General features: G+C 38.5%; 1 protein-coding gene across 1 annotated transcript in view; it reads left to right on the top strand.

Moving 5' to 3' along the window:
• Positions 1 to 22,761, top strand: part of col27a1b (collagen, type XXVII, alpha 1b) — an 82,490-nt gene that overhangs the window by 15,624 nt on the left and 44,105 nt on the right. The window contains exons 6-10 of the mRNA XM_008417909.3: positions 6,762 to 6,815; positions 11,845 to 11,898; positions 11,993 to 12,046; positions 20,234 to 20,278; positions 22,122 to 22,175. Of these exons, the coding sequence (XP_008416131.2) occupies positions 6,762 to 6,815; positions 11,845 to 11,898; positions 11,993 to 12,046; positions 20,234 to 20,278; positions 22,122 to 22,175 (261 nt within the window). The remainder of the gene's footprint in view (positions 1 to 6,761; positions 6,816 to 11,844; positions 11,899 to 11,992; positions 12,047 to 20,233; positions 20,279 to 22,121; positions 22,176 to 22,761) is intronic.

Genomic DNA, 22,761 nt, shown 5'->3' with positions numbered 1-22,761 from the left:
AATGATGACACTTGACAAAACGTGATGTCTGTTGCTGGTTTTCACAGCTGTTGAATATATGACATGTTAATGATGTTTTTTATGCTTTCATGATGTGAAGCACTTTGAACTGCCATGTTGCTGAAATGTGCTACACAAATGAATGTGATTGATTCATAAAAAACATCAGATAAGACACCAATTGTGAAGCAAGTAATAGATATTACATTTTGTTAAATGCCATCATCAGAATCATCAATGCACATCAAATAAGCAGGTGGGTTTTTAGCATTGATTTAAAGCAGGGGTGTCAAACTCAGTTTCACTGAGGGCCACTTCAGCATATTGGTCACCCTCAACGTGCCACATTGACGGTACAAATCAGGTGTTCCCAGGTCCAGTCCTCCAGACTGCAACTTTTAGATGCATCCCTGCTAAAACACACCCCAGACAAAAGGTTGACTTCCCTCATCAGCAGCAACTCAGTTCTGTAGAGGCTTATAATGAGTCAATGATCCAGGTGTGTTAGAGAAGGAATGCATCTAAAGTTGCAGATGGTAGCTCTGGAAAACTAGACTTGGGCAGCCCTAGCATAAATGTATGAAAATACAATGTTTAAAATAAATTAAACAACACCTCATATTGTTAAATAACGCTTTGGAGCGTCTGGTTAGGAAGCCCATTCAAAACCTTTGGTTGAAATGGCTCGTTAAATTCAAGTCTCCATCACAGACCAGAGAAAACTAAAGAGAACGCAACGTTGTGTTTATCCATTTGAGGAGCCGGCAGTTTATCATGAGGAAATAAATGACGACGCAGAAGTTAATTAGACTGTAACATGCGCAGTCCGCTGCTCAAACACTGCGGACGCGGCTAAACTGCTGCGAAGAATTAAAATCCGCTGAAAGTAACTCATCCAGTGGATTTAAGAACTGGAGCCTTGGTGCACGTGTTTCAGCTGTTTTGCAGTTTTCTGGATGTTTGTTTCAGAAGCTGAATGCTTTAAACCCTTTAATCCGAGCCTTACATTGAGCTGAGGCTTTCAAACAACTTTAAAAATCCCAGTAGAAACTGTTACCGATGTGTTTTTATGTTGATGCTGCACGCTAAGGCAGCACTCATCTGTTGAATTAAATCAAGCAGAAGTGAAGCTTCGTATTTCAATGGTATGACGCCTGTTAGCAGACCTTCTGATGGAGGCCTTGCACTGCTGGGATTTGTCTGTGTGCTACCTTCTGTAGCCGAGCCGTGGGGCCTCAGGGGTGGGTCCAGGGAACCCAATCTCTTTAAACACGGAAGAAAGAAAGCTTTGTCCCCATCTTATTTAAGGTATTTAAAACCCTGTCTGGAGCTCAGTCGTCCTGTGCAGTAAAATCTATAGAGCTCATTCATCATCAAACTTTTGAAATCCAACAGGTCATGCCGGCGCAGAATCGAAGGGTACTTAAGTTTCCTTTTTTTTTTTTCCTTTTTTTTTTTGACTGTGTGAAATATCCTACATGATTCAGATGATTAGGGGAAAATGCTGACAGCTCCACAACATAATCCACAGAAACTCACAAGTGGACTCTGGGATAAGGAGTTTCCTGATTCTATTTTTAGAGTTTATACTTATTAAATGGACATCAAGACTCTTTCATTTCCTCTTATTTGCAACAATTTGTTAAAAAAAGAATAAATAGACAAATGTTTGAAGAGAAAGATGTATTTAAAAAATGACTCAAATAAATTATAGAAGGGCAAACATGTAAGCCTGTTTACCGAGTAAGATTTGATTCACGCAGAAACGCAGGTTGAAGCCCAGGCCACGTCTAGTGATGAAAAAAACTAATTCTTTCCCATCGTGCACATCATAATTCAACAGCACCATTAGCTGTGACCTGAAGTCATCCGTTTCTAGCAAAACATTTGATCCAGGCTGAGGTCTGGACTTTGACTGGGCCGCTGCAGCACTTTGATTAATCTATAATACTTTGGCATAGAGAGTTCATGGTCAGTTAACCGACTGAAAGCTGCCAAGGTCCAGTGGCTACAAAATAAAATTTAAAATCAAAATTATCACCCCTTTGCCACCACACCAGGCGGTTGGTGTGAGCTTTTTGTGCCGATACGCTGTGTTAATTTTCACCAGACATGGTGCTGTGCATTATGGGGAATTTTCTCCACTGTTAAAAGGAACATTGCTGCAGACATTTTGTGGTTTATTCAGCTGAATCTTTGCAAACATTTTGGATCAAAACTGGAGTAAAACAGTTTAATTTTAAGATGTTTAAAGAACACGTTGCATGGAAGCACAAAATGATCCCTAAATTAATTAATGGATGCATTTACAACTTTTACAGCATTGACTTGTTCTTTAAGTGGGGCAGTAAGTAAAGAGGAATTATAGAGTGTTGGTCCTCTCATCTAATTTTATTCTTATATGGTAACAGTTTCTGAAATCCCAGTTATTCCATTTGAAGATATATATACATTTAAACTGAAACACTTAACAGCACCCACGATCCTTCTAGCATTTGTAAAGGTTAGATGCTCCAAGAGGCTTGGGATGTTTGTGATGAATTTTACCCTCATCAGGAATCTCTGATGTTCAAAGAGAAAGTCCAATCTGCAGCAGACCATGACCTCATTCCAGCTCTTCTTCCTAGGCTGGATATTGAACAGATTGCAGGGAGGCACAAACTAGGCAACTTGAAAATATTGGCAAACTATGAATAATAATGTGCAGCATGTCCTGAAAGCTGCAGGCATTCTTACTCATCATAAAAGCTGAAGCAGCTGGAATCACACAGTGCTGTTAGGAGTGTTACCTTTCAGGCAGCCGGGTGTTATGTCTGACTGCTCAGACGGTCTCACCACTGCTTCCACCTTGCAGCGGCTCTAACTCATGAAAACATCCACGTTCCGCAGCCGGCTATAAGCCTGCCGAGAGCCAAAGTTTAGCCGGCCCTGTAGGGAATGCTTGAGAGTGGATCAAACGAGGCTTTGTGAAGGGAAGCTGACCTGCAAGCATGCAGTTGGTACGTGATGCAGAGTTCGTGCAAAGCCGGGCCCATTTGCATAAATGTCTTGAGAATGATTGACACTAGGTAACATAAAACACAGTCTATAGAGAGTAGAGTTTTGGCAGCACTGTTCTGCCACTGTTTGGCTGGTGATGAAAGTTGAACTGATAAATGAAAGTCATGTGTTTGCATTCTGTCGCAGTTCCTTGGAGAGCTCTGTCATCATTATTGACTGGGATATTTTCCATTGATGCTTAAGCTTTAGCTAACAGGGAGCACATTTAGAGCTGAAATTACATTTTAGGGGCTTACAAAACATTCCGGCATTACAATAAGCAATTCATGCCATGCAAAAGTAGCATGTGCCAATCTGTAGATCTCAATGTTTTTAATTTGCTCAATATTCCATTGATATTCTAAACATAAATTCTCTGTGCTATATAACCTTAAGAGATGTTTAGTGGTACCAACATATGGTGCATCTGGCTAGCAGACATTACTGTTGGTCCAGAGGGGAAGATTTAGTTCACATTTCCATCTGTTAGAAGCAGATGTTTGGTTAAAATAATTTATGAAATGAAAGCATTAATGCTATTGTTTCTGAAAACTGTTGCAGTGAGAAAAAGGTGAGCAAGCATGTCAGATTCTCAGTTGTTAAATGAAAAGACAAAACATTTATTAGTTTAACGACTCAAAAGCAAAAGAGGACTGTACTCCTCTTTTGTCGACATGGAAGCAAGATTTCACTCTTTCAAAACTTTAACAAATACAATTCTTAAGTGTGGCATGCATATGTTAGGGACCAACTTTTGCTGCACTTGCTGCAGATTTGTACATCATGGGAATGGATTGAACTGTGCACTTTGGTTTTCCTCCCGCCCGTACATTCATCTCACCTATTCTCCAAGGGTGACAGGGGAGCTGGTGCTTATCTCCAGTGGTTATCGGGCAAGAGGCGGGGTCACCAGTCCATCACAGGGCCACACAGAGACACACAATACAAACAACCGTACACACACACTCTTTCTCCCAAATGCAATAGAGAAATATTACAATCAACTTACAAGTCATGACTTTGGACTGTGGGAGGAAACCAGACTACCTGGAAAGAACCCACTCATGCACAGCGAGAACATGCAACTCCATGCATAATGACAGGGACTTGAACCCAGTTTTTCTTGCTCTGAGGCAACACTGATACCAACTGAGTCAGTTCTAGCTAATTGACTTGATCTGATTTAAACCATTCTGTTGTAGAATGGTTTAAATCAGCTAGAACGTAAGCATCCATTCTTGTTCCATTCTTGTTCTTTGCAACCTCTAACAGGATGAATATTATTTAGCTCTGTCCATCTTCCCATTAGCTTTGACCAGCTTCTCTGTCTCTGCTGAGAAAGGAATCCCCAAAGCCTAATACCATCATCACCATGCATCCCAATGGAGATGGTGTGTTAAGGTTTAGACGCAGTGACAGTGTTCTACCTCAGCAGCTTTTCCCAACAGAAAATGGGTGATTTTTTTTAGCACTCTTCCTGAAAGTCCAGATTTATGGAATGCACCAATAGTACCATACATGATATTTTGTGGATCTCTGTAGCGCCTCCAGAATTATCATGAACCTCTTGACTGCTTCTCTAATGCTCTCCTGCCAGCCCTGTCAGTTTAGGTAAATGGCCATGTTTTGGTAGGTTTGCTCTTTCCATTTTAGGAAGATGGTTTGGACATGCTGAACAAGATGTGTAAAGCTTGGCATATTTTTTTTCCAACCCAACTCTGTCTTATTTTTCGCCACAACTTTTTTCCCTGCCCTATCTGCCAAACTTCTGGGGTCTTTTACATAACCAGAGTATGTGTACTGAGATTAAAGTATACACAGATGAACTCTATTTAGTGAGGAGGTGACGTTCGGGTATCGTAGTTAAAGCTGGCTGAATACTGAGTGCTGAACTTCACCGTATTGTTTGAAAAATAGGATCAAAATGAAATATGTCATTGAATCTGTCTGGATTAATGGATGATTTGCCCCCTTCTCTCCTTTTTTTTGCAAAGTACCTGTAAAATTTAACTGAATACAAGTGCATGCTCTTCACACTTTTCAAACCAACTTTTATTTTTGTTTTATTTTACAATTTTCTGCTATTTTTGTTGACGTTTCACTTTAAATCCCAATAAATAGATTAAAGTTTGGCTTTGATAGAGTGAGAAAAATTACTTTTGCAAGTCACTGTGTTTGACTTTAAATTACTTAATTTGAAATAAAACAAGTGCAACCTTTTATCTTTTATGAATCCCCCCAATTGCATAATTGTTGTGCAAATGATGCAGTGTTTCCAGTCGTTGTGTTCAAAGATTTCAACTGGTGTGTTGTGGCATTATGGCCAATAAAAAACAGTGGCACCCTTGTAAAAGCCATCAACTCTCGTTGCAAACCGTGCACACAGATGTCCCTCCATCTGCAAGCCTTAGGTGTGACGGTGTGTGTGTGTGTGTGTGTGTGTGTGTGTGCGTGTGTGTGTGTGTGTGTGTGTGTGTGTGTGTGTGTGTGCTTGTGTTTAGCTGCTGGTTTCCACCTAATGGTTCCTTGTCAGGAGCTCATTCCAGTAATTATTCTAAGCACAAAGGATCTCCATTCCTCCTCTCACCTACCTGAAGATGGATGGACCGAGAGACTCGTTCTCACCAATATTCCTGCCCCCCTGGGATGCCACCTGCCCAGCCTCTCATCAGCACTCTGCCTCCTTATCTTATGTACGGCAAGAATGCAATTTGTAACACTCTGTCCCAGCCTCCTTATTTCTCTCCTTCTCCTTTTGCTCTCTGGAGGTAATGACTTCCATACGTTTTCATATTGCAAGTGAAAGGGGGAATGGTCTGAATGGAGGAGAGGGTGGAGGAAATCTATAGATGAGCTTCTGTTAAGTGTCTCCATATGTCCAGCAGCCAGCGCCGGGGAGGAAAGAGGCTTGGCCAGCTCGGGGGAAGAGGAACTGCCTCGGCTGTTTGACTCCTTTCCACAGTGTGATAACAGACAGATGGTGTCTGAATCCACCCAGCTGTAGACTTACACCTCTGCTCCCTAGTCTGCTGCGCTCACAGTAATTCTACCCGATGACTCCCACCTCCAGCTTAGTGGGGGGAAAAAATGCCTTTGCTTGCAACCCACGGAAATTCTGACCAAGATGAAAAACTGACAGAAGATACAGTAGCTTGCTTTTCCAAGCCATCTGAACATGTTTCGGGCTTTTTCGTTTTTGCCTGAGAGGATTTTTTTCCATGCTCAGCATTTCATTCGCGCTTCACTCAAGCACCTGGTTGAAAGGGAAACTCTTGGATTGATGTTGAAACTTTGATTGCTCAAATATTTCCACTTTATCTCTGCTTGCAATTGTGATCCTCTCAAACCACCAGGAAAAAAATTAAAATAAAATAAAAATGAAAAGTCCTCATTTCTCTTGTGCGATAAACTCCCTTGCATGATGCTAGCATTTCAGAGTCCTGATTCAAAGCATTTCAGGAAAATATGTAGATAGAGCGGTCATCATTTATTGAAGGATTAGGAAGAAGATAATCCACATGCAATAACTTTACCTGCAACACAGACACAGTAGGCATCTTTACTCAAACCAAAAGGTCCTGCCAGGCTGAGCTGTACAGTGGAATGGGAATAACACACGTGTAGCATGTAGCATTAACTCCATCTTTGACCAAGGATCTTCCAAATCATCCACATGATCATCATCATGTGTCCTCCTAAGTCGTGCTTTTCTTTGTTTGCAGGGCCCTCCTGGTTCTCATGGAAACCCTGGTCGACCCGGACCGCCCGGAGTGAAGGTGAGGACATAAAAGTGTCTCTGATTACGTTAACGCAACATTTTGCAATACGCACCACATTAATGTGATCCAGATTACTCCTGCTTAGGTTTTTTTTTCCAAGTTGAAGATGAAGCTGATTGCAATTTGGTTTCAGGTTCCACAATCCAACTTTAAATTGTTCTTAAGTCTGTCATTCCTTTAAAAATATGGCTTCTAATGAAAGCAGTCTTGTGCTCTGTATGCAATTATGGTTATAAATGACAGGATAATACTGGGGAATTTTTTTGTTCTTCCTCTCATCAAAAAAAAGAAAGAAAAAAACTGGAACTGATCATTTTTTTCTGACAGTAAGCATTTCCTTGTTTTTCGTGCAAAGGACCGCAATGACGCTCTAAAAAACATTACATCAGGGCTTTTCAGGATTGTTTTAGTTAAGCAGTTGTTTTAGTCTATTAAAACATTGCTAGCCCGTTTTTGTAAATACTCTTATGTGAACGTCTCTTGATCTGTGTCCAGTAAATGTGTTGTACATCTGTCAATATATGCATACCATGCAAAATCTGACTCAGACCTGTATGAGAAAATTAGTCAACTCTTAGGAAGAGTAAAATTGCTGCATGTTTTTGCCGTTTGTTGAATATTTTACCAACAGGAACCGCAAACCTTTATTCTGAACTATATAGTCAGAACTGAGACAGATTAGATTGTTTTGTCCAGTTAATCTGATTTATTTAATACATCTTATCTTGTTTAGCTCATCTGTTTGATTTTTCAGGACTGTCTTTTATTGAAATCATAGAATCAAAGTGATGTAATTGTACATAGGTATCAGTCAGGGGAAAGAAGCAAAAAATAATCGCAATATTACAACAACCTGCTGTGTTCTCCTTTAGTCTGAATGAAGAGTTACAGCCACAGTACAAGAAAGAACCCTTTTATTTAAATGAAAACATAATTTATTTGTTAAAATCTCTCACAATGTACTATGGTCCAAAGGAACCCAAAAACCTGTAACTTTAACAGGGGTGTGTAAACTTTTGAGAGTTGTGGCATTTTTACATTCTGCCTACACCAATAGAATTAAGATACTTAATGTTTAAATTAGTTCTAATAGTTTTAGTCATAAACGAGGCTAATTAAATTTGTCCTTCATCTGTTGCAGGGAAAATGACTTCCACTGGTGTCTCTAGTTAATGTGTGTGTGTTTTTTGATTTGTGTTCTTGCATTTCGAAACATCTAAAACAGAACATTTAGTGCCCAAAGGTCTAGCAAAAGTTTATTGTGTGTAAACATCTAAAAACACAGAATGTTGTGTTTTCAAGCCAGCAGCAAATTACAGTTGCACTGGTGTTGTTTCTTCTTTCAAGGTTCTGTTGTCTTGTTAAACCTATTATTGTTCTGTTTAGGGATATTTTTGAATGGATGTCATGCATTTTGATAATATTCTTGTATCTCCTCCAAAGTTTGGCTTCTCTGTTCTCTGCTTTTGTCCTTGGAGGTCATCATTACCTCATCTTGTTCCTAATTCAACTTGGCACCGCTCGGTACTCCTCGACAGCGACTCAAACTCTTTTATAGTTCTCTCTGTTCCTTGTTGGATTCTTGTTGTTCTCTGCTTGTCTGCCTGCCAAATTTTACTCTCTCAGGAAATCCATGCTCTACACTGACCTTGTATGCTGTGCAGTTGGGGTCTTCCTCTTTTTATTTAGAGCAGCAGTAATATTCAAGCCAGAAAGCATGCAAGGAGTTGAGAGAACACTGTGGTTTAAAATGCAGTTCAAATGACTTGCCTGTTCTTGATTCACTAAAGTTCAGGGAGTTCAATAATGGCATTTGTTATTCCAAAATCACTAACACCTCTTATAAAGATGTGCAAAAAGCTAGAGGATTACATCTGTCCCAGTAAGTTTATTTTGTCTGTAGCATTGATCTGAGTCATTAAAGATAAAGGGTTTCCCTATACCTGCAATCATTAAAGTTAAACAAATTATATTTTATTTATTCTAGAAGAGCAATAAACTTAAAACTGAATTAAAACAACACACTGCATTTCATCAGCGTTACCCTATTCACTAACCAAGAATCTGGTGGGCACTGCCGTCTCTGTCCGTTTATGACCTTATCAGAGTTTCTGCAGATCAGTGTCAGTGTGAACCTACAAAATGGTTAAGAAAGCTACAGAAATGTATAACCTTAAACATGCACTGCTTCATCAAGTTTGTATTCACTCCCTGTGGAGCCGTTTGCTGAAGCGCTAGGCTAATGTTAGCATGCTTTCCCTTTGTTTTGATAAGACTCATTCATAATCTGTCTCATTATATTTGGAAGATGACAAAATTAAACTTGAGTCTTTCTTTTAGCTTTTAGCTTTTTTTTTAGCTTTCCTTTAGCTCGGTCACTGTTTAGGCTTTATGTTTAAACAGGTTTGGTGAGCTTTTTATATTTTACAGTCTTTTCTTGGTGAACACCTGCCTTACTTGAATTTGTTTATTATTACTATTCATTAGTAATATTAAGAGAATAACATATTTTTTAATGAGGGAGGTGAGGTAAATTTTTTGTCGTAAAACAATATCTGGTTAAAAACGGTTAAATCAAACTTTTTAAATGTGTTTTCAATAAAATATTCTTAACTAACTTGTATGTTATATAATGTTATATGGTATAAATGAGGAACATTTTCACAGCAGGAGCCTTAAACAGGATAAACCAGATATTGTAAATGAATAAAGGAAAGGAGCCTGTTTCTGTGTTTTTGTGTCTTAGTCATCCAGTGTTTGTGATTTTGCTCACTTTGCATTTTTGTGGTCAACCCTTCTTGGCTTTCTGTTGCTTTCTGAAAAGGCCATTTGTGTCCTTTCTGGGAGAAACTAGCATTTTAGCTTTTTTTCTGTCTCACTAATTTGCATGAACCCAACACAGCCTGTATTCCAGCTGAGCACTTCTGTCAACAGGGAGGTATTTTTTAGCTCCATAATATTTTAGCCTGCCATAAGAAAGAAAGCGTTCCTCTAGACAATATCACTCTCTGTCTAACTCAGTGAGTGATCAATAAAAAAAATACATTACATTTCTGCTTTTCAATTTATTTCTACAAGCTGAAAAATCACAATCAGGTTCTTTGGGCTTATTTAAACAGAACATGCTCTTCTGTTGTTCATGGATATTTGCTTTGACTTGATTTAATTTGACCTGTTTTCACACAAATTTTAAACTGCAAACTGTCAGCTTGAACACAGATCTCTGGATTTATAAAACTGACCCACACAAACAAAATCGTATGTGTATTAAGATAACTTTATCTCCCAGATTTCATTATTATGTAATCATTACATATTTTTGACTGGGTCATTTTTCAATTATCTGCTGCTACAATAATGTCTTGTAGTTCAGCCATGCGCTTTCCATTTCCAGATGATAGTTAAAAAATGCTGTGCAAGATTTCCAACATTAGGAATATTATTTTATAACCTCTAAAATTTAAGGTATAAACTTTATACCTGACTTGCTAAGTGTTGTCTTTGGTTTTAAAATGTTGTTTGATCACTCATACAAACTTATCAGGTTTCCACAGACAAGAGATAAAATTACACACAAGCGAACTCTTTTTTTTTATCTGATGGAATTTAATTGCACTTAATTTTGTTTTAGGGTATTGGAGAGAAAGTGCACTAAATACAAATACTTGCCACGGTTTTCTTTATTTGGAAAATTAAATGTTGTAAAATTCTTTGCTGGTTTGTGTTGGTCTGTTTCAGAAAATCAAAATGAAATGTTTTGAAGTTGAACCATAATTTCACAAAATGTTGAATATTTCAAGGCTTCTAAATGTTTGCAAGACATTGTAAAATTTTATTGAACAACTGCATTGACAATGATTGAATTATACAGGATTTGTAGATACAAATGCTTATTTATCTCTCCTGACATAAACATTTTAGACAATATATTTGAGCTGAATACTGGCTGGAAAAACAAGGAAGTATGCATACGATTCGAAGCTTTTCAGATTTAGTTTTTGTTACAACTTCAGCTTTGTTTGTTGAAATTTATGTGTAAGATAAACACAAAGTAGGGCAAAACTGTGAAGTAAAAAGAAAAGGGTGTGCAGTTTTTTAAAAATTTAGACAAATGCAGTCTGAAAAGCATTTATCTAAAATCTGATGGTGTTTGTTTTCCATCAAACCTCTCAGGCCTTCGTGGAACAGCTGCGTTTGTAGTGATGTTAAATTACACACAAATGAACATCTGTAGGCAGTTTGTTGCATTTATTTTATTGAGTGGCATTTTCCAAACCTTTCAGTTTTTCTTTCAAGGAACACATATATTTTTTAAAATCATTTTTCTTGCTTTTCACAACTATGTGTTACTTTGTGTTATTCTGGTGGAATTTCATGCAGAATTTACTGAAATAAATCGGGATGAATGGAGATTTTTGTGTCAGTTTCATCAGCCAACGATAACCCACTCATGAACCTCCTCAGCTGCAGAACTGTGTAAAATTCATCCCAGTACAGGACGATGAACTTCCACAGTTGTGTGATTCAATTCTAGCCAGCTCAACCCTGTAGCGTTTTTATTCGTGTTTCTGTTTTGCGATAAGCACTCACACAGGAAATGATCTGGTCCTCCTCGGAGCTGTTGTGTTGTAATTGCTCAGATTACAGGGAGGCTCCTTCACCAGACACACTGGACCTTGAATGCTGACCCAGACGGCTCCGACAGGATTCCCACTGCCCGAAAAGGGAGAAGAATGTTCACCATTACTCCCCATCACTTCTTGCTGGCTTGTTGTAAACTGAGTTACGGGAAGGAATAAACTGACTGCTCGTTTGTGTAAATACAAGCACTGGACTCCTCCAATAAGTACAATGAACTCATTACACTGTAACAGTGTCAGTAGAATGTAAACAGCAAAGTTTCCTGCTCCTTCTCACAAGAAATATTGTTGCAATGCAGGGAATATTCAATAAACACTAGCTCCTGTTTGAGGAAATATGTTGTACATTTTGAAAACATACTAATTCTTTGTTGTTTATTTTGTAGGGACAAAAAGGAGACCCTGGAATGTCACCTGGTCAAGCCCTGAAAGGACAAAAAGTATGCAATGGTACCATCTTTAAAAAAAACAGCAAATTGACGTTGTTATGACATGATGCTGGTTCGTTGTGTGTGACCTAATTGATATTTCCAGGGAGAACCTGGAATGATCGGCCCACCTGGACCGCCCGGCCAAGATGGACGAAAGGTAAAAGCATTCAAAGTTAACAGACCTTATGTGTGAGTAAGATTTCTGAGCCTAGCGATATAATTTCAGTCATAAGAAATGAATGTTCTGCTTGTTGAAGTTAAGTGAACATACACTGCAAAGGAGCTGGTGTGGAAGCTGAATGATCATAACATACGAATGAACGATCACACCTGGAGAAAGTTTAAACAGGATTTGCTCCCTCACATGTAATACTGTAATACATCGTCAGTATTACAGGCCTCTGATTTTTCTAAAACATCTCAACTGAAGTGGATTACTGGGTGAAAAGTTTTACCCGCCGTCTCCAAACGTTGTGTCACTCGTTCCTTGGAGAGCTCTCCTCTGGAAAGTAGGACAAGTTTGGAATGTGTCTCAGTTCTGTGATGTGATCCTTCTCATGATGTAAAATATTTGACTTTCTCTGCATACTGCTGAGTTGTGGCTGCAGAGAGAGAGAGAGAGAGAGAGAGAGAGAGAGAGAGAGAGAGAGAGAGAGAGAGACTTTTTGCAGCAGTGTCCTCCATGGTGTTATTTTATTGCTGGCCTTTTCCCAAGCCCCTCACAGTAATTACAGACATCAATAGGGGATATGCCTGTTGGGGCTTTCTACCAAGCATTATAGGAAATGGCTAATTTTGTTTTTCCATTAAGGTTTTTTTCTAAATGAGTTAGTTTTTTTTAATTATTCATTTTTCTTTCCTTACCTATGTGTAAAATAGAAGTTCAGTTCTTTCTAAAGTTGAAAGCCTTTTTAAAAGTAACAAAGTTGACCAAAGTCTTTGTTAGTTAAAATACATGCAGTAACAAACAAACATAGTAACATTTAAAAAAAAAGACAAGCAAAAACAGAGGACAATACATAAAATGCCTGTTAGGAGTCAAACATAAGTCACAATAAAAGCTGGTGTAAATTAAAAATAAGTTTAAAAGTCTGATTAGACTTTTCAATATCATTGTCCTGTTATTCCAGAGTCTCTGAGGCCGAATCCTCTTTGTTTAGATTCCAGCTCTGTTGAGAGCATCTGGTTGGTGATCCTGTGCTCCTTTAGGGTCAGACAGGTCAAGCAGCTGGACCAAGCCATCATAAACTTTAAAGTAAAACAAAATAACGAGACAATCAAGTCCAAAATATGGAGTATTTGTTTAAATTTGCCAAAGCAAGAGTCTTCCTTGTAACTTTGTACCTCTGCTTTTCTAATTTTGAGAATTATAATTTCAAATCTGTCTATAAACATTTCAACTACAAGGATATAAGACATAATTCTTCCAAAAGGGAACCAGATGATCAAATACAGTATTCTTATGTAGCCTGTTTTCACTTAGTGTTTAAAAATTGTGTGTTATCCAACCACTGACATCTTGTAGACAGCTAAAGAGAGCATCCAAAATTGGGAAACAAGCATATGATTTAAAAAAGAAATAAACCTGGATGTCATCAACATAAACCTAAGTACTATATTCTGATTTTTTCTCTCCCAACTAAAAGAAACAAAATAAATCATCTTGGTTTTGCTGAAGATTAGCATATAGCTCCTTGCTTGCAGCTGTGTTTGCTCGCAGTAATTTATTTATTTTTTTTAATTATTCCCAGTGACAGAAAGTTTCTATAAAGCTAAATCTTGCTGCACCTGAAGCATTTGCTCTCTAGTTTTCCAAGCAGCCAGTAAATCTCTGGACCACTTCCACCTGATAGGTCTCCTACACCGAGACGTCTAAGTCCTTGGGAACGATGCAAAAGAAGAGAGGAGAGGATGTTAAGTTGTTAACCAAAGGAGCAGAATTTCCAAGTACAATAATTTTGTGTGAAGCACACTTATGCAGCTAAATGAAGGTCACAGAGGGTAAAAAATATCCAATTTAAAAGAGAAATAAATCTGAATGTCATCAGCATAGCAATCAACAAAATCTTTCCACTTCCTGCTTTATTCTACAGAGTTGATTTATCAGAAGTTTTGGTTTATGTATTCTTAATCAGTTTGTTGAACATTTAAATGGGTAATATTTCTGCAAGAAATATTATCTGCAAGAAATATTATCCATTTGGTCATTTTGTTGGGTTCCTATGGTTGCTTGATTTTACACAGAATTCAAATTTTCTAAAAGATGCAGTTTAAACACAGAAACATTCCCGTTGATTCTCCTTCTCATTAAAATGCTTTAATGTTTCTCATTAAAATATCCTCACTCACTTTCTCCCAATCAGATTAAACTTTTCGTTTTTACAGAGCTTTGGTAAAATTCTTAAGTATGTGAAGAGTTAAAGCTCTTCAGACATTTAGTTATTTTTGCCAGTAGGCTGAGAATTGAACTGAAAGAGTCTGGTGGATAAAACGAGACAGAAGAAGGGAAACTTTCAGTAAAGAGAAACGCAGATGTTTTGCAAAACAGCATAAATAATTATGACTGAAACTAAACTTCTTTTTAATTACGCTGGAGGGTTTGTGTCTTTTGAAAGCTGCTGTCAGAGTCAACTCTGGATGAGATGGAAGCAGATAAAAAGAAAAGGTTGTTGTGGGGTGAGGATTTAGATGCTGCATCCGCGGTAATTAAAAACAAAAAGCATGACAAACCTTTGTCATTAGCTTACTGTTTTCACAGAGAAACTTTCTCAAACTATTTTAAATCTATCCTCAGCATAATGAGGTCTTTGTGAGTTCTCCAGCCATTTGTTATGCAATCAGACGTTGCTGACAGGAAAAAAAAGTTCTTCCATTTAGGAATGTAATTGGGAGCGTTATGTTAAAAAAGAAAGAATCACATCTTGTGTTATGACTCATGGAACATGGAACCATGGGAAAAGGCTGATAATCTCCTGAGTGATTCATGGTCAGCGTGGACCTTTACTGGACATGGAACAGCTTGTTGTTGCTGCTACGGTCCTGTCGGCTGGGTTTCTCAGTCCACTGTTACAAGTCTGCGTTAGCCTGTAAGAATTCAACTTTGCACAAGGATCAGCTGACAGCCATTCAGCGTATTACAAGTCTTATTCAGCTAATTAAAACAAGACAGATCCACTTGGCTCTGTGCAAGGCCACCAGACATCTCCTTGCTTGCAGCTGTATCTACTCTCAGTATTTTCTTTGTTTAATCATTCTCAGGCACACAAAGCCCCCCATAAATCGGAGTATCGCTGAAATTCCACCAGATGCAGATGAAACTCAAGCGTTTGCTTTCTAGCTGTCCAAGCAGCCAGTAAAACTTTGACTCAGTGCAGCATGATATATCTCTTATTACTGAGTTTTCTGCTCAGAAAGTGGCCCACTGCCAAAAAAAAGTCTTTCCTCACTGTGGGAAATGTGTAACGATGTAATGGGAAGGTTGCCTGGGAGTCATTCAGTGGTCTGAGCTGTAAAGTAGGAAAGGACTCGTGCATGTGTGTGTGTAAAATCCAAACACTGTGGAGAATATTACCAATTCTGGACCATAGAGTCCTTTATACAGCCAGCTTCAAATTTTGGCAGACAGACTTAAAACTGTATTTTTCATGAGGTGTGCAGTTTTTCTTCCCTGTCCTGCTCCCCAGTTTTGCAGAGTCAAAGCTGTGTTTGCTGATTGATTTATGAAAGCGAACAGAGAGAGGCCTGCCTGTTGGGGCTGGGGGTTTGTGTCACATTGAAAATAAAAATCTGTGTAAAGAATAATGCATTATTTGTCTGACAGGTGTAGTCTGTTTCTTCTGCTGTGGACGGGGGAGACAGTGAAGCTGGCCCAGTTTGCTCTTTTGTGATTCAGATCGATAAACAGCAGCTTGAAGTTGTTCACATTTTGTCACATTACAAACTCAGGCTTCGGTGTGTTTAGGAGGGATTCATGTGATCAGCCAACGTGACATACGGATCCACTGGCTCATCTGCACATCTAGAGACAGAGCTTTTTGGCTATTTATCTTTTTCAAAAACAGATCAAGCTGAATCAGATTTATTTGAGTGTCTAAAACAATTGTTGTCAAGTGTTGCCAGAAATTTCGGCCAAACTGCATTTGAATTTTGACTGGTCCATTGAACAGGATTTGATCTTAATCAGTTAATTATAGCTCTAGCATGTTGGCTTTAATGTTTAGTTTGTTTGTTTACACTTTGTTCCACATGTTTGCTGTGTCTCCTACATGACTTGCAGCAAACGTCTTTCGTCTTGGCTTTCTTGCCACTCTTCAAAATTGCCAGACTTGATAATTATCGCGTTGATAGACTTTGCAGCCCAGACTTGCCACCAGGAGGCACATGGTGACCTAACGCTGCTTTAGCCTCCACAGCTTCCTCCCTGAACTGTTTGCTGTGTTCCTTGGTCTCTATGATGCTAATTGTTCACTAATCTTCTCCAATAAACCTCTGAGGCCTTTACAGAACATCTGGACTTAAAATGAGATTAAATTACACACAAGCAGACTCTACTCAGTAATTAGATGCCCTCTGAAGGCATTTGTGTTCACCGAATTGGATTTAGGATTATCAGAAAAATTAGGGTGAATACAAATGCACAACGGCTTTTTAGATTTTTACTTGAACGGAAGTGAAAACCATGTAGCATTTTGCTTTCACTTCACAATAATGCACTACTTTGTGTTGGTCTGTCAAACAAACAGAAGTGCACTTGTAATGCATCAGAATGTGTGTAAGTTAAAGTGACAGGAACCATTTTGCAAGGTTCTGTATGTGCATATAAAACCTTTTTTCCCCCTTTGTTTTCTGCTTCACATTTGCTCACAAAAACACTTTCTAGTTTTCCAAATTACCTCATCATTTTACCTGTTTGCAGATAAACAGCGCCGAACCCAAAAAAGATGGACTATGTACGATTTGACTAAAGTAATTAAAATTCTTGGCACCTTGAAAAGAAACAAAGAAAATTGTTGTCTACTCTTTGAGTGTGAGGAAAGTGTGGAATCAGTTGTAAAGCTCTTTTTAAAGATTCAGGCCCAATTTCTTGTTTTGGCCTTGCACTTCCATTTCGATGGATTACAGTGCCTCTTTTCTTTTGGGGATCGAGGAGAAATGGTCATTCGGCTGTTTAAATGGGCCCACAACATCCCGACCCAAGGACTCCTTTCAAGAGGGGCATCTCATTTTTGTCAAGAGGAAAAGTAAGGCCAAGGGGATTGGTTATTTTTTTATACTCTTAGCAAATGCTTTGAGTATCTTTGTATTGTAAATGGCTTTGATTGGCTGATATTGATCTAGTTTTTTCAGTTAAATGTATTTTTGCAGTGAGTAACTAAAAATGAAATGACCTTTTATCTTATTCTGAGAGATCGACCTGTCAGGATGATTTTTCTCAGCAGTTTCCTGCCTGTCAGTCTCGCTCTGCTTCAGACTTTCAGATCTGCCTCTGCGTCCATCAATATTAACTTTCGCTGTGAAGTCAAACTATTTTCAAACCAAACTTACCTCTCAATCAGCACCATTTTACTGTGAAAGGCTGAGACAGCCATATGGAGGGAATAAAAGTTGGTGGTATGAGTGTTTTAGAGCTTCCTGGCCTTCCATATGCACACTATGCACGCCCGACATATGCTTCCCCTTCTTGGAAGCAAAGGCTGTTAGACTAGAACAGCTTGCAGCTTATATAAACTATCCTGCATGTTGTGTGTCTGTTGAATATGATGAATAGGATCAGCTGAGTAAATGCTGATGTACTTCATCATTTAGATCAGCTGGTGGAATGACGTGTGAGCTGCACCTGACTAGGCTTGCCTGAAATAACTCCATGACGTTGGTGTCATAAATACAAAATAAGGTTTTATCTGAACCTGCAGTTCACAATGAGTCTCTGTAGATATCAAAGCCAAGTCGAGTTTATTTGTACACTTCAGTGACTAGGCAGTTCAAAGTTTTTTCCATCATAAAAACATCAAACATGAGTTACAAAACAAGCAATAAGCATTACATTTTGTCAAATGCCATAATCAAAATTATTAAGCAAATGTATTATGAATCATAGGGAACTCTAAGCAGGTGGGTTTTAAGCCTTGAGTTAAAAGAACTCACTGTTTCAGCTGTTTTGCAGTTTTCTGGAAGTTTGTTAGTCTGCTGCCCAGACTAACCTGATAAATGGGTTTCAAACATTCAATGTGTGAAAACATGCAATATGTGACAGAGCTAATGAATGTTACAAGGATGAAATGACTTGAGATAAACAAAGGAATACTGAAATGATGGCTTAGGTGTTTAAACTGTGTAATTTTACTACTACTAATAATAATACCAACAAAGAAGAGGTACAGGATGGTGCACTGTTGCCTTGCAGCTAAAGTTGGATTCTGATCCTGGCCTTTCTGCATTCAGCTTGCATGTTCTCTGTGGATATTTCAGCCACCTCCCACGCCCCAAAAATAGCATATTAGGCAAATTGGTCTCCATTTATTTCCCTTGGGAGTAAGTGTGTGTATATGGTTGTTTGTGCTGTGTGTGTGGCCCTGTGATGGATTGGCAACCTGTCTGGGGTCTACTTTACCTTTGGTCCAATGACAGCTGGGCCCTGCATGGATAACTGGGTGTAGATAATTGATGGATAGAACAGTAAAGGCATAACAGAACATCTGGAAGTCCTTGTAAAACATTTGCTGCTGCTTTTGAAACATCACCAACAATTTATTGCCATAGGGAGCATGAATGCTTGGTACGCATTGCCACTGCAGTCCAAGTAGTTCTTTCTGTTATTCATACTGATGACAGCGGAATGACAGTGCAATCCTGCTGTGCATTTACCTTTAAAAATAAATACCTGCATGCAGCCTAAATGAGAGAAAATGCTCCTCTATATTTGGAAACCCCAAAAAAGGAGAAAAATTCCCCATAAAACATGCAACATATGGAAAATACTTGATTTTATTTCTGGTAAGCACTTAAAAAGTGTAATCTAATAAAAATGGCAGATGTATGTTTCACAGTGTGATACACTGAAACCAAGTTTAGAACGAAAGAAGCTTTTTCTTCTACAATGAAATTGAACGACTAATAAGCACCAGCTATGACGGTGACTTTCCATCCCGTCACAAATCCTTGAGCTTGTTTACATTTTCCTAACGTTTGGATCTGTCAGTCATGTTCTGATGTCTGCTTTGCAACCAATACTTTTAGATATCTCACCGTGCATTCATGTAAGAACATTTTAATATTTTCCTCTTTAGTACAGCCTGCTGACAGGAGTGCATGCTTTGTACGACATTATTATCTACATTGATGCTACTTTTCCAGCCTCTTGCCGCCTGTTGTTTACTCGATCTGCCGCTGACAGGCCGACACAGCTGGCGGCTAATGACTTCACACTTGAGAGGACAGCCTTGTTCATTCCTCAGAGATAATTTCACATCTCTATCTTTGCTACTTGTGAGCCTTGATTGGGAGAAGATTAATATATTTCATAACCAGCTGGTGGAGCCATTGGAGATCACGGGGTGTGAAGATGACCATTAAGTATCCTTCTGGGTGTCAGGTGTTACTGCCTAATTGGTTTACTGGCTTTATTAATTTTAAGCAGAGTGCAGAGGTGGCAGATACTAAGCAAACACACCAATAGCTGAGCTGCTACAATTAAAGTCAGTATAACTCCTGTGTGTAAACAGTAAAAAACTGCTTTATTAAGGACTGCACAGTCAACACAGCTGATAAGTGGTCTATTAGTTTAGCAGCTGTTAAATTGGTCTTACCTGAGAAGCGTTGTAAACGCATCTCTCCGTACTTTATTAAAGTATTTGTTAGCAAACAGAAGCTCCTCTTTTCTATGGAAAAAACGTAATTTTCTCCCATGTGGGGTGACTGTGGCACTCGTGAATACAAACCTTACTGTTGTGTAATTAATTTGTTTGATATCTTAAAAGTGTTGAATGAGAACAGGAACAATTTAAGCTTCTAAATTGATTTTAGATGCAAAATGAAGTCCAAGTTTAACAATTAGAACCGCAGAGTTCTGGTTTGATGGTTTGTTCAGCAAAGTGCGATTTAGATGGCAACTGAACTTCTTGAAGACGTTTTCCTGCCAAGAAACAAGACAAGAAATCCAGTTGCTCTCCTTCAGTTCTGCACTGCCTAACATTTGGACATTAAAAGGGTTGATTAGAGATTTTTGTATTTACAAATGAATGCACTTCACAGTACTTTTGTAAAAAAAAAAAAAAAAAGAAAAAAGAAAAAAATGAAGACAATTCAGACTTGCAAGCAGCTAAGCTATTTTTTTCTTCATCAACAGGGACAAAAAGGCTATTCTGGTCCTTGTGGTCATCCGGGCGAACCTGTGAGTAAGCTTTATTTCAACTGATGCAAAAGGTGTATCAACTTGTTGCAGACGTTCTCTGCAGTAAGACAGAGACGTCAACAGAGACGTGACATGTTTAATCCCTCATCTGAAGACTTTCTGTGCCTGCAAGAGACAAAGCTGATCTAAAAGAACCACCAGTAAATTATTTACAAATTCAAATTCAAAAATAAGTAGCTTTAAAAAAAAAAAGAAAAAAAAGAGTCAAATCATTCTGACAAGCTCTATGTTCACAGACAGTTGTTAGTATCAGCAAGAGATTTTTGGCTGAAGTACAAGTAGGGCAAATAGTTTGAACATCAAGAGTCATTCCTCCTCCACAAAATCCTCCTTCTCTTCTCACCACTTTCTAAACTTTGCGTAATCTCTCTTTTAAGGAATGTGCTGTCTCACAAGCAGAATCGGAAGAAATTCATCCTTTTATTTTCTAAATAAATTATATATTTTAGCTTAATTATGTGTTTTAAACTTTTCCTTTTAAAAACATTTCCTTCTCAGAAAGGTTTTGACATGCCTTGAGAGGCAGCTCAGTTCCTGCATGCTTAAGTATGTTTTTTGTGTATTTTCTTTGTGTATTTAATAACCTAATATGTTAATATATTTTTACTGGATCACTGTGGAATAAATTACATGTTTTTCCATAACCTGTGGCTCTTGGACAGTGTGTAAGATTGTAGGGTTTGGAGCTAGACAGAAAGGCAAGAACATGCTGGGATTTGTTGCAAGGCAGGGGAATTTTTTAATTAATGGAAAACCGGATCAGGAGCCAACTAACATGAACAAGGACTGACCAGATGTTCCAGGGTCAGGCCGGATTCTGAAGATGCTTTCAAGGTACAGCAAATGCTCACTGGCAGCCCACCGCCGACCCCACAAAACGTGACATCAGTCTTCAATATCAATACAGAACATCATTCTTTGCTTGAACTTACAGGTTATTTTCCGGAACCTGCAGCTAAGGGACTTTAATGTTTTATTTCAGTAATTCGAAGGTTACTTTTCTGGGGTTTACAGGCTGTATAAAAAAATCCCTTATGAAATTATACGTGGTCTTTTCCCCTGTGTTTAAATCTTTTGCGGTACAAGCGTTGTGTTATTTCTTCCATTTGATACTTCAGAATTTTTGTGCCTCTTAACTCATGACTTGCTCGGTTTTAAAAGGCCACTGAAACGGCTGAGACGTAACTGTAGCCAGCGTATGTCATAAATGTGGTTCGCTGTGTGTATACTGTAAAAACAGCCTATAATTTGCGGCATGCCTTCACTTATTGACTTTGTTTAGATTTTCTTATAAACAATATGTAATAGTAAACATTCCTCTCAGAGAGACGCATTTACTTTGGTCTTGCCACAAGGAAGGAATGACTCATGTGTTCATCTGTGCATTATTGAAGATAAATGGATGAAAGCCAAACTGTTCCCACAGTAGTCGTCCCAGCAAGTGACTTGACCACATTGTAATCTCACTTGCTGTCAGATTAAATAGTCTGAGTAGCGATCTTTGTTGTGGCGCCTCAGAATTGACTTGACTAAACAAAAGGCCTTTATTGAAAGTTTGGAGAGTTTAATGGTGTAATAACGGCAACTGCCAATTGTTGCAACACAAACACATCACTTATTATCATCAAGTTTTATTTCTTTCTTTGCTTGTTCTCTGTTACTGCAGTCTGGCTGAAAGAGAAGCTATCTGCACATAAAAAAATAATTTTCCAGAGAAATTCTGGCTCCTTCTGCCGATCAGCTGCTCCTTCTTCTTTTCGTTTTCCACCTTGATCCTTGTCCTCTTCTACCTCTGACTTCTGTGCTGCCTTTGTTTCAACAGGGTGAGCAAGGAGATGATGGAAGCCTTGGAGCCAAAGGCTATCCTGGCAGGCAGGTGCAGTAAATCTAGTGTTGCAGTGCTGATTGAGCAGGGACAATCACACACTTTCACACACACATGCACACACGCATGCACACACGCACACACACACACAAACACACCCACACACACACACACACACACACACACACACACACACACACACACACACACACACACACACACACACACACACACACACACACACACACACACACACACACACACACGCGCATAGAGTGAATAAAAGTTGGTGATATTTTATATATCCGTATTTCTTCTTGAGATTTTTGTGCTTCCTTTGGCTTTTCAAAATAGTTTTTTGATAAGTAAGACAAACAAATAATATTGCTAGAATTACTAGCAATATTAATATGTAATACCTTACATATGTGCTTAAATTATCCTCTCTATCATAAATATTGATCATATTTTGACAACTCCAAATAAAATGTTTCCAGGGTTTACATAAAAGGAACAAGAACCAGAGCAACAGTGCTAAGCATGAAATTTCTCCCTGGAAATTCCAGGACTTGTTAGGAATGATGTCAAAGGTTTCCAAAGTAAGCGCTACCCTGAAAGGAAGAGAGTAATAAAAGTG

Source organism: Poecilia reticulata, chromosome 9 (assembly GCF_904066995.2).
Source record: "Poecilia reticulata chromosome 9, P_reticulata-male-v2, whole genome shotgun sequence".
NCBI lineage: Eukaryota > Metazoa > Chordata > Actinopteri > Cyprinodontiformes > Poeciliidae > Poecilia > Poecilia reticulata.
The sequence above is the reverse complement of the archived record's forward strand: the minus strand, read 5'-3'. Positions and strand labels throughout refer to the sequence as shown.